Raw genomic sequence first — 12842 nt, 5'->3', positions numbered from 1 at the left:
TAAACTTCCACTGGTATTAAACCTTTTAGCGTCTTGAATTTCTTAAATTATTAATTAAAACTTTTGTTCCCTGTATGCTTCTGTCCTGGAGAAATTGTTGTTGTTGTTTTCTGCTATAATAAATCAGATTTGTGTTTTGTTTCTTTTTACAACTGTGAACGACTCCAGTTATGCAAATGTCTCCTGTTTCTGCAGTATTTAGCAAATGTGCTGGGATCCTATTTCTTAAAAGGGAATGCCCCAATTTCTTCATTGCAGACTGGAGCTGATGTTTCTACCCTCAGTGGTTTTAACAATCACTCAATGAACACTTCGGATGTTTGAAAGAGCATTGATACCACAGATCTTACTCAATTTGGTATGAACACACGCATCAAAAGGGTTAATAATGTATTTGGGCTTCGAGATAAGTAGCTTCAAAATATACTTTTTATTACATCGAAGTTTGCTTGTTTGTCCTCTGGGTTGAATTTTACATCTGAGTTCATAAATACTTTGCAGTTTGTCAGCCAACTCTGAAGTCTCTGACCACGTTCATTAACACAGAGACTTTTGGATAAGAATCAAACCATGATGTAGTTGCCTCAGGCCTAATTGCATTGCTCATCATTAAAAGAATTTAAATGAATAAATAGATACATGATTAAAAGCTCAATCCAGCAATTTGCTCAATGACTCTATATCCACACTCACCTCTATAAACTAGAGAAATATTACACCTACAGTATCTGAATGAGTTGAAATGAATACCTATCATCTTTTGGGAAACTAACTCTGTCTGAAAGGTTCATAGAGACCACCACACTAGTGTCTGTTCCTGCAGTGCACTTGTATTTTCTCATGACCTTGAAAAACTACATATTACTGCCTTGTGCTTCTACTTTGCTGTATAAAAGCCCTCAATTCAAGGTGACAGAGGACCACCTTAGAAGAGCTTTTTTTTTCCTTTTTTCTGCTGGTAGAGTGCTGGGCTTCATGACAAGCCCCTGTTTTGGCCTGGAGCCTAGACACTCAATTCTGCTCCTCGAGGGCTGGTGTCCTCCAGCTTTTTGATCCTCCTTCTGATCCTTCTTGATAGTTAATGTGCAACACTTGCTGCCAAGTAGTAGAGAAGGTGTGTCTTGTTAACTGTCAGGGAGGATCAAACACCTGCAAGACACTGGCCCTGAAGGAAGCAGAATTAAGTACCCAGGGCCTAGAGAGATAGAAATGTTCATTTTCTCCCTACAGGTACCTACAGAGTATGCAAGGGAAATTAAATGTATTAATAGTAACATGTCTGTTTTTTTTAAATGTATTTATTTATTTTAAATTTTGCTTATGTTCAGCCTAGGAGCCTGTTGTTTGCATGTCCAAGTCACATCCAGATATATGCAAAAGTATCAATTACCTCAAGATTTTTTGAAGAGGGTACAGTCTGTACTGTCACCTTCTTTATAGAGTGACAGCAAGCGTTTTCCTCCAGTCCAGTGCAAAAAACAAGACTGATTCTTACCAGCTATTCTCTGGATGCTGCAATAAAGATCATTACACAACTCATGAGTGTCAAATGTGTTAAATCTGGTGACAAAAAGTCAGATGTGCAGAAATCTTAAACTGGTAAAACTATGCTGTAGTCTGGGGAAGCAAGTAACCATTTGTGAAACCTTGATCTGCTTCTAACTCTGTAAAATATGCTATTAAATAAATTTACCCTCTGGCCATGCATAACATTTTACTATCACACTTTGAAATTATGTTGCAAAAAAAATTACACATCTTATCAATGTGTTCAGATGTTTATATATTAAATTCTTTACAGATTTACTGAATATATAAAAGCAGAGAGGTTTGGTGTTGCAAAGAGTGGTTTAGTATGTCTAATATTTTCTTTAATATCGTGTTGAAGTCAGGATGTCATGATATATAATATATATAATATGCCAAAATGTTTTGCCCCTTTTATTCCATACAACCGAGGCCTCTAATATGACAGATATCTTCTGAATGTGGCTTAAAAATATCTTCGGTTTAAGTTTTCAGTTGCACATTAGACACCACAAACCTTACCTTTAGCAAAAATAATTTTGTACTTCGGTACTATTTGGTACATTTTGTGCTATGACAATATGAACATTTTGAAAGCATTGCTCTTCCAATCATAGACCCTTTTGATTGGTGAGTCAGATCCAGCACTCTGGTATTATGCATGCTCACTCACTGACATGGCTTAAAGGGACAAGTAATGGAATGGAGCTATCATTAGTGTTATTATTTACACCTGTGCTTTTCCTGCTTTGACATGTCACAATGTCTGCTGTGAAAAGGGTCTATTGAATAATATTCTTAGACTCACACCAAGCCAAAAAGTTATGTAGCTGTTTCTGCACGCTTTTCTCAATTAGTATTAATCCAATTTAATTAATTAGAAAGTTACTATGCACAACAAAATTGAGAGTATATGACTGACTGTCCTTCTCTGGGCATGAAGATGTCTATATTGATACCTATGAATTACTAGTTGGTCTCTGAAATATGGTGTTGAAGCTGAAGTTAAAAGTGCTGAAAATGCATTATGTGTCTCTGCTTGAAAAATCAGGCTGTTGCGAGATGAATAAAAATAATTCTTGTGAATAAAAGCTTTTAAGTGCAGATGAATGGTGAGGAATTCCAAAATTCAGTCTGAAATGATCAAACTGATAAATGTTAAGTATCACACTGCTGTGAAGGGAAAAAAAAAATCATTCATGACACTTTTTTTTTTTTACACAGAAAATTGATGCTGTTCAGTGAAAATCCAATTTCTTCAACATGTTTGAAACAACTAAAAAAAAGTGATTCCACAGGGCAACAGTGAGGTTGATTAGAGAAATGTTGTGCAAAGAATTACAAATTAAAGAGAAGGGGATGCAGAATCCATTACAGTGGAGGAGGAGCACAGGTCATTTAAAAAGGGAGAGGAAGGGGAGAAAAAAAATGCATCAGGTATTTCTCGGAGAAAGTTACGGGAGAAGTGTGTTTTTAAACTTTGGTCCTTGAGGCAAAGAGTACTGATGCTTTTCTACCCGCTACTTAATTGCATCACCTGACACTGTAATTACTCTTTGATTAGAACAGAAACCAGTTGGAGTCTGGGTCCTTAAGACTGGGAATGCCAGCTTTAACCAGTCAAGCATGAGAATTGTCTTAATGACTGATTCACATCTACTACACAACAAAACGTCCAAGCAGCTGAATCAGTTCTTGTGTGAGTGAGAGAGTTGTTGTTGTTGTGAGTATTAATAAAGAAAGATTGTTGGAGTGGGGGGGGGACTACTGGGTTAATATAATTCAGCTGCAACAGTATTAATGCACATTATCATAGCACAGTTTGAAAAGCAAATGCGATTTTCTGCCGATTTCATTACACATACATTAATTATGTATGCCTAATTTATTGGTCTACATTATCAACATGTTTATCTTCCAGTGATTAGTGTTTAATTGGTGATTAGATGATAACTGTGAGTACTGACGCTGAGTAGCATTTCTGCTTTTAAAATCGTCTTTGCTCATGCAAACCTTTTATGCATCCCACAATACCTGCATTGAACACAGAGCCTCTCATTAATTAACAGAACACAGGAAACTGAATTAATAGTAAACAACACAAGAGGGGTAAAAATAGCTTGCTGGACTCATGTAGAAGCAGTTTAGTTTCATTTAAGAGCCAGATCCAACTTATCTCTCTGCAAAACTTGGAAATCAAACTGGTATGTTTTTGTCATTTTTTAAAAAACATTTTTCTCTTAAGTTCTACAGCAACAATAATTCTGAAAGCTCAAAGAGGTATTTTCAGAGAACTCAGGTCATGGCTAGGCCTTTCAAAAAACACACAAGATGACTCAAAGATTAGTCATTGTAAACAAGGCAGACAAGGTAGGACTCAGGGAGTATAGTGGGGTAGCAGGGAAGGAAACAGCACAGAAGCGAGAATGGGTTTGGGTTGAGATTAATGAGATGATACTTTTCCTCTCCTGGAGTGAAGTTCCTGATTCCAGAGGCAGCAACTGTTGAAATGATTATTTCTGGTAATGATTTTAGTTTGTGGAAAGGACAGGGACTGAGTTGATCTTAGAACCACGTGTGATTGAAGATGTTTTAAAAAAAATTGTTTCTGTCCTGTTGTTATGGACTTTGTAATAATTATTACGGCAACTTCAGTCCTAGTTTCAATATTGGTTTCATCTCTGAATTAGGGTGGAATATCATTTCTACTCCGCAAAGCAGGGCAACACTTGAATAAATTTAAGATTTATTGAAAATTTAGAGAATGTGGAAATCGGGAGTCTTGCAGAGGAAACAGAGGGGATAGACGTTCATGTTCGGGTTGTGAATCCATTCAGTCACTAACGTACGGGTTGTCCTTGGCAACCAGTGGATGTATTGTCCTCCTTTAGTGCCCCCCCTCATGCCTCCATACACCTGAAGACAAAGATAGTGAAAAAATGAGAAAAAAGGGGGTCTATAGAGAGCAAGGTTGACATAGGGCAGTGTGCATGCATATGTTTTAATTGAGCTTTAACTTTTATGTGCATATATTGCATTTTATTGCCGTAATATGTTTTCATATTATGTGCTTTATTGCTTTTATATATTGCTTTTATTGTTTCTTATATTTTATATTGCTTAGCTGTTCATATTAGCTTTTTGTATCTGACGATTATTGCTTCTTATATTTTATATTTGTATTGTAATCTGGGCGTCCTTGTAAAAGAGAGCTTACTCTCAACGGCCTACCCTCTCTAAATAAAGGTTAGAATGAATGAATGAGGAAGGGATTGCACGTAATTCTTATTTTGATAATCAATAAGATTCTGGTGCATGGGTAGCAGCTAAATTCAATGAGTGACCAAGCCACTAGGGAAAATTTCCATGCAGATACAATTGCTGAAATATATATATATATATATATATATATATATATATATATATATATATATATATATATATATATTTATATATATATATATATATATACATAAGAAATATTTCAGTATGGATGAAAAAGATGAGCGCATAAGGGGAGTGTACAGTTGCATCTCATTTTGAGCTTATTTCATTTTGTGGATATTTGTTCAAAAACCTTTACCGTGTCAATGACAAACAAATGTACATTGAGAAACATACCTATAACCACTGACTTATTTTTTTTTTAGATATTCATGTATCAGTTGGCACCAAAAGGAGGACCTTATGGAAGCTTTCACACCTGCTGTTTGATTAATTTGGACCAGATCACAGAAAAAAAGTGATACATTGTTGCCTTCTAGTTCTGGTCTAGTTCATGTTCACACTGACTTTTACAAACTAACCAAGAGCTGTAAACGTGAAGTCATACACAATGAGAGGTAACTCAGTTTTGGTGACTGTCATCCAGCATCATCTGTCCATGACAAGGATCCACATGGGAATATCAAATTCCGGTGACTGACAGCAAGTTATGCAGCACTTTGATGCTTCTTCTGTTTATTTATGTTCTCTGGTGTCAAAAAGAGCTCATGAAGAAAAAAAACTGATCATGATCATGAGCATTAGCATTATTATTAGACTGCAACCTCATGTTGTAGTGACAAACTGGTAGTCTTGTACAGCAGTACTGTGGGTTTGCTATGAAAGGCACTTTTTAATGGACTTAATGTACTGCCAAAGTACACAGAGCAAGATACAAGCACAACACAAAGAAGTAACTGCTTTTAACTGACAGATTTATCAGGGAAAATTCCTGTACTTATGTGTTACCATGGTTACCATGGTTATTTGCATAAATATAAACATCACTTATACAGATCACTCATAATAAGATTGCTTCCTGAATAGTTCAGAATCATTAGATGGATTTAAATAGCTGCCCGGCTTTTGAAATCACGCGAAAATCACATCTACTACTACAATCTGTAACTACTGTCACAAAATCGAGGTTGATTTCAGACCACAAATGAACCACACCAAGAAGGTCCTGAAGAAGGTCCTAACTGACCAAATATCAGGAGGGCAGCCTACTTCACTGCTAACCCACTTTAATTAGCTGATGTCAATTAATTCTCAACTGTTGATTTTGTTTATGTGCATCCTAGTATGTAAAGCGCACCTGGCTACGGGAGCCTTTAGATCAGAGTACGTCTTGCAGCCTGTCTGAGGCGTGTCAGCCACTTTTTGTCCTTTGTCTGTCATATGTGCATCTGATGGAACATGTCAAGTCATATTTTATTATGTTTTACATGCAAAACTACAATGATTGTGTGTTGGGCTTTAAGCACTGCCAAAATGCAGGAGACCTATTGTCTCTATTGTTTAATGTGTGTGTGACCGGACTGAGACCACTTCCTCTAAAGGGTCTCGGTGCGATGTGTTTTTGTCTGCACAAATTTGATAGCTGTGTGAATAAAACAGAGTCCGACGTAACTGGAATAAAACAATGCAGATTTGAAAACTCCCTGAGTGACTACAGTAGTTGTTAATTCAGGATGGAGTGGTGCAAAGTTAGTTGTAAAAGTTGACACCATTGTGCCTCTTTGCACAGCAGGTAATCATTCACTCAAATGAAGTGAAAAACCAATTAGTTGGTGCTAATGGAGACTTCTCTAATTCTGAAGGTTTTGCAAACATTCATGTTTCCACAGCCAAACTATTCTCATAAAACCAGCAAGGTTTGGCTTAAAATGAGCATATTTCTGCTGTACCCTTTCATTATGCCCTTCAGCAGTATATAATTATAGATCATCTTACAGAAAGCTGAATAGAACACTTTAAAGAACATCTCATAGACAGATCACAGCCCTTCAACCAAAAATAAACACACAAGCTGCTATGTCAAATGCATTTCTAAGTACATCCAGGTAGCTTTTCCAGCCACTGATTACTGTTTCAGCTCTTTGCCAAATTGTCAGTAATGACTGACAAATGAATTTGTAATTCATTTTGAAATGATGGCAGTGTGACAGTTTGATGAGCAGGAGGTACTCGCTTATCATCACAGTCTTCTTTACTTGATGCTGGAAACACTGATGAACCACATAACATGGCATGACCCCCGGTGGGAGGAACATTTGAAGGACAGCTTAGCATTCCTTTCATGCCTTGTTAAGTCTCGCAGGATGTATCACAGTACTCCGCCTGTACCACCACGTACCTAAAACAAGCAAGAGGTACAAAAAGAAAAAGATGTGTGAGTTTCTGTTAATGAGAGGTTGAATCCAAGTTTTAGCTTTGGTAAGGAATTCCCTCATGCGTGTGATCCTGGAAATGCAAATGACAGCACAATTGCATATTCATAGATGGAGAATGGAGTCGTCATCTGTCCTAATAACAATGTAGGGTCAGGCTGCTTTCTGTGGATTTCTTTGAATGTGAGTAGGAGGGACTGTCTGGTTTGGAAGGTGGATTATAAATGTTCTAAAGCTTCGGGAAAACGTGAATAAATAAATAATGATAGAAGCTGTACTTCAATGTGTGATTAGCATGTCAGGTATCTTTTATAAATGCAATACACCTTTGTGAAAAAGCTTCCTACCACACCATATTAGTACAAAGGATGACATGTGTGTGGAGGGAGAAAGAGGGGAAGGGGGGACCGGGCGTGTAAAAGTGCAGAGAGGCAGAGAGATCGTCAGGAAAACACCAAGGGATGGCGGCTGCACAGAAAAGCCTCAAAGTGGAAGTTGTGACTCTGGGATAGTGAGACTCAGAGGTAAGTGTTCAGGCTTGGTGCTACAAAGGGCAGTATAGTGCTTACTTTGATTGAATCAATTGCTCTGTGTAAGTAGCTGCTGGTGCCGGCCTCCCCAGGGTGACAGAGAGGTCTGCGGAGAGTGAACCAATCCAGCCATCCATGGCCAGAGAACAGGGAGGATTAACAGAGCAATGCATCATAGCTGTAGCAACCACTGATGTGTAGCAGACTGTATTTATTGACTCATTGACTGTATTGATTGTCTCAACTGATGAAAAGTCCAGAGACAACAGACAGATGCACAGCGAGTTATTCAAAATAAATTATAATGAGGAAAAGATGGTGTAACTGTTGTTATTTCATTGCACGAGTAAAGAAGATTTTCAAGAAAGGAGCATTTCACAGCAAAACCCTGTTATTTTTGACACAAGTATCCACCCAGTTACCACTGCTGATCACAAGTAAACCTCTGGTTACAGCACATTTCCCTGGTAGAACATCAGCTCATTCAAGTTAAGCACATACAGTAATGGCTTGGTAATTTACCTGGGCTTGTATGTAGCTTTTCCTTGACAGCAAATCTTCTCTGACATTGACATTGTTCCAGCGGCAGCAGCTTATTTAACAAACCATTAATCTCTAATGACAGAGGACCGCAGGGTAGCAGATGTTTGTTAACAAACTTCTGCTCGGTCCTCCGCTGTTGTTCTTCACCCTCTTTGACATGTATTACTGTGACAAGAGGAGGGTCATGAGGCAAACAGTCGAGGACTGGAAGAGTTAACTGATGTTTTTTGGTGTGCATTTTGGCAACAGGAAATAGTTATTGTCAAAATGCAAATTAGTTTGATGCACAGCTAACCCTTGATATTTGTAGTACATGGATTAATTTGTCAAATTATACCAAAACCACTGATACTGCACCACCATACTGAGTGCATGGTCATCAGTATGCTAATGTTCAACTATGCAGTGAAACAATCCAATTATTGAATGATAGCCACTGTACATCAGCTCTCTTATTGAATATGTGTGCAATTAATGAGTGTAGAGCAACCAGAATACTGACACAGAGTACATTAACACTTTGGTAAACTTAAGACTGGCAAAAAAATAGGATTGTCTCCACTCAGAATATGGACAACTCAAAAGATAAGCACATGTTAAAGGATTTTTGTATATGTCTATCAGTTTTCTATTTTCTCTATATTCTAAAGCAGCAGGGCAGTGTTGAAAGAAATAATACAGAGCTCTTCATGGCCTTAGCCATTGAAATAGAATATCTTTTTGTACTATATGCTGGTGAGTGGGTGTGAGGGCAACAAACTGCAAGGAAAGTAAAGGGAGAAGAAACAGGCAGAGTTTACCCTTAGGGCTCATGAGGTAAGGACACTTAACTAATCGCATGCATTGCCATAGTCAACATGATTTTTATATCAGCTCTATGTTTTAAAAACAACAAGGAATAAATCGTCTCCTTTTCACAAATATAAATATATTTTATGTTTAGTATGTACAATAATGATTTGCCATCATCAACAACATTAGTATTGAAGGGAGGAAAAAAAAAAAAAAGCATGTCAGTAAACTTTTGCTAATGGATACAGACACTGCAAAGACAGCCATGATTGATTGGCGTGCTCAAGCACTCTCTCTGAACATGAAGCGAGACAATAGTAGTTTTATTGAGAAGGCTGGTGGTGTGGCTGCGCCGTGCCATGCCGCAGTCTACTAGTCCTGAGAGCTTCGAGTTTCGCTGTCCTCCTCCAGCTCCCATTCAAAGTTCTGGCCAGTCATTTGGTAGAACATCATGTTAAAGGGTTTGTAGAACTTGTGCAGCCGCCGAATCACATCCGGGTCAATTTTAGGGTGAGTTCTCCCTTTAGACTTGCCGAGGCATCTGGGAGTGCTGCTGTCCTCTGGCTTCTTCAGACACGGAAATCCTTTTGTTTTATTGAAGTAAAAGTGTTTGTCTGTGACGATCCGTTTGAGTCCCAGGAAGTCCTGCACTTTGGCCATTTCGCCTGCAGGATCCACAATGAGCCTCTCCCCGCTGACAAAGTGCATTTGGGAGAGAGGGAAGTACTGCATCCAGCTCTCCAGGTGGAGTGCATATATTCCTATACGCAATGCACTCCATGAAGCGTCTATAAGACCCAGCGTCCGGTTCTTAAAAGCCAGAACCTCAAAGGTCGGGATCTCAGGTTTCTTGGACAAAGTCTGTGTATAGTCTGAAATGGCTCTAGTGACAGGATTACGCACCACAATAATAAGCTTGATGTCCCTGGCCATGGAGTGGATGCGCTTTGGGGCATGGTTAGTCACAAAGTAGCTGGGTGTCTTCTCCATGGTGATCTGCCCCTCCAGGGTTGAAGGCATCAGGTCTCTGGGAACACAAATAGCAGAGAAAAAAAAGCAGCTTAGCATGGTATTATCCTCAACACCTCTTGCAGTGCAAATGAAATACCCAAGGACACGGTGAGAGCAAATTTGGTACATTTATTAAGCAGTACATTATTTGAAATTACAAGTGAAAATAACTGTTATTATCACTGGACATTATGTTGTGAGGAGAAACATACAGCTAATTACATCCATGGAGTAACATGGAAGAGATAAAAGAAAGAAGATGAAACGGCAGGCAAGCAAGTATGCTCATTGCTTAATTGACTCCATCTGTGTTACTCCAGGAGCTGTTTTGGAACTTTAATAATGAGTTCGCTGCATATCATTAATACTGGGGTGCCTGGGGTATTGTTTTGTCATACATTTATTATGCATGCTAGGCTCACACTCTGTGCAGGCAGTTTTATTTCTTATGCACATGCACTTCCCCTGCAATGGGTGCAGGCAGCTCTTTTCTTCTCCTCTCTGTACGTTTAAGGTTAGGGGCTGTTCATTGAAGGCAGCCGTGATTAATTATGAGATTCAAGGTGATAATTTGTAGTACAATAGAAATGTCCCCGACTTGAGAAATTTATCTCGGGGATAACGGGAAGCCATTTGCCATTGTCACAAATATTATGTTGAACTTGGTCTGTGAGAATGAGTTGTAGGATACGACAGTGCAGAGGCAAGTATATCACACGCACAGAAGCGAGTCTTGTTTCTACAGTTTCTATTTTTGTATCAATAATAAAGCATAGCATTCGCCTCAAGCAAATCCTTATCAAATGTTTACACTGATGTTAATTCCAATCCGTGCTGTTTTCTTTGTTTGTAGGCTATGTGATTCAGTGCTAAATTGGTGCATTAAATCCTCTGTGTGACACACCGTTTATTTAACTACCAACAAACACGAGCACAGGAGCTTCACAACATAACGTAAAGAGAAACAGAATTCAAAGATGCAGACTGTTTTTTTTTTTTGTTTTTTTCTCCACAAATTAAGTAATGTTTGCTTGGGAATTAATGTATAAACAGCAAACCACAATCTAAATTATTCCATCCGGAGGCTCACAGATTTAGTGCACAAAATTTTCTATAATTCTGGGATAAAAGCTATTTCCTTCTCCCTGCAATATTTTTTTTTCTATAACGCTGCCCTGCATCACAAACCTACAGTTGTAACGATATAGTCACATCAATCATTTGCATCTTGGACATATTCTAAATTAACTGTTCTCCAGCAAAGAATCCAATTTACTCTGCAAAACATAAGGGCTGTTATGCACATATCGACCACCCTCACACACACACACACACACACACACACACACATGCACCCATGGATACTAGGCTGAAAATCTCACAAGTGGCCTGGTAATTGCATCTCAGTAACAGTATTGCCTTCCTGATGGGTAATTTCCCTCCGGATTATGTTTGTCTCTTGACAGTATAGAACTGTGGTTACTTCTTGGCCTGTAATGGGATATTAAACATATCTACAGATAGCATAGTGACTAGAAAGAGTATTAGTTTTCATTATATTCTATCACTTTCCACACTTCCTCCTTTACAGTAATGAATAGCTAAAGATTTTTGTAACCTTTCAAGGACTTCAGATCTGTCTGCCATTTAACTCAACTTGAAAGTACAGTAGGTGGTCCAAGGGTGCAACATCACCATGTATGGTGATAAAAAAAAAAAAAAAAAAGCTCAAATACACTGTAGCGAATCACCTTGAAACAACTAATTTCCTACTGTATGGACATGAGGTGCAGCGTCTCACTGGTAATGCGCTGTGCATCTTTGGAGCATATCCAATTGACGGGACAGATGTACAATGTTCAAGGTTACCTTTTTGCACATCACAAGCTATTGTCCTCATCTGGCTCAATGCTAATCATCATATATTTAATTATAAAACGAGGGAAACTGCACAAGCCAAATACTTTGTTATGTTACCGAGGCTCCATTTTGATGGGGAATCAGTCATGGATCATGTACATCTAAAATGTCAGTGGGACGGTGAGGCGGGACGGAAATCAAAATGCTGATAAATAAGCTAATTTCTCCATGCATGGCAAATGACTCCTCTGGCCTTGCAGTCTAGTGGAACTGGAGTAAACAAGAGCAAACAGTTAACTCGTTTTTTTTTTTGTTGTTTTTTTTTCTCAGCATCAGCTGCTGAGCTCAACGCAGGTCATTCAGGTGGGTAGGTAAATGAAATCCATAGCGCTAAAGAGGCCCTGCTTACCATCTGCTGTTTACCGCCTCAGACCGAGAACATACCACATAACATTTACCTCTTGCTTTTCAGCACATGTCCAAAGATTTATTTACATAGAAAGCAGAAGTGTGAAGACAAAGGTGTATCATACTTGGAGTAGGGAGTAACTTTTAATGATCTTTACCATGAGGGGTATGTTACAGTATGCTTAGAAGGGAATTACCTTTGTTGCGCTGAGAGATACAGAATATGGAATTAAATGATATAGCAAAACTAATACTAAAGTCATTAACATTTCCTTAGAAAACATCTGAACACAGTCTCATTATGTTTCTATAATTTGTAAAACTTCTGACAAAATCCCTCGAAACCAGATCAATTATGTGTAGCTAAAACATTATCCAAGTTAGACAAATAAATAATAACAGAGAAAACCAGCCTATAAAACTACATTTGTATTGTGGTCATGTACTTCAACTTAGGAAGGAAATCCATTTCACACCCACTCCACGTGAAATCCAGATCCGGAGGATGCCCAGT

At 38.3% G+C, this 12842-nt stretch overlaps 1 protein-coding gene across 1 annotated transcript in view; it reads right to left on the bottom strand.

Moving 5' to 3' along the window:
• Positions 1-9215: 9215 nt before the first annotated feature.
• The window catches only part of hs3st4 (heparan sulfate (glucosamine) 3-O-sulfotransferase 4), a 79555-nt gene continuing 75928 nt past the window's right edge, over positions 9216-12842 (bottom strand). Inside the window, exon 2 of the mRNA XM_044330110.1 lies at positions 9216-10076. Coding sequence (XP_044186045.1) covers positions 9422-10076 — 655 coding nt within the window. The 3' untranslated portion in view covers positions 9216-9421. The remainder of the gene's footprint in view (positions 10077-12842) is intronic.

This window comes from Thunnus albacares, chromosome 17 (genome assembly GCF_914725855.1).
Source record: "Thunnus albacares chromosome 17, fThuAlb1.1, whole genome shotgun sequence".
Lineage (NCBI taxonomy): Eukaryota > Metazoa > Chordata > Actinopteri > Scombriformes > Scombridae > Thunnus > Thunnus albacares.
The sequence above is the reverse complement of the archived record's forward strand: the minus strand, read 5'-3'. Positions and strand labels throughout refer to the sequence as shown.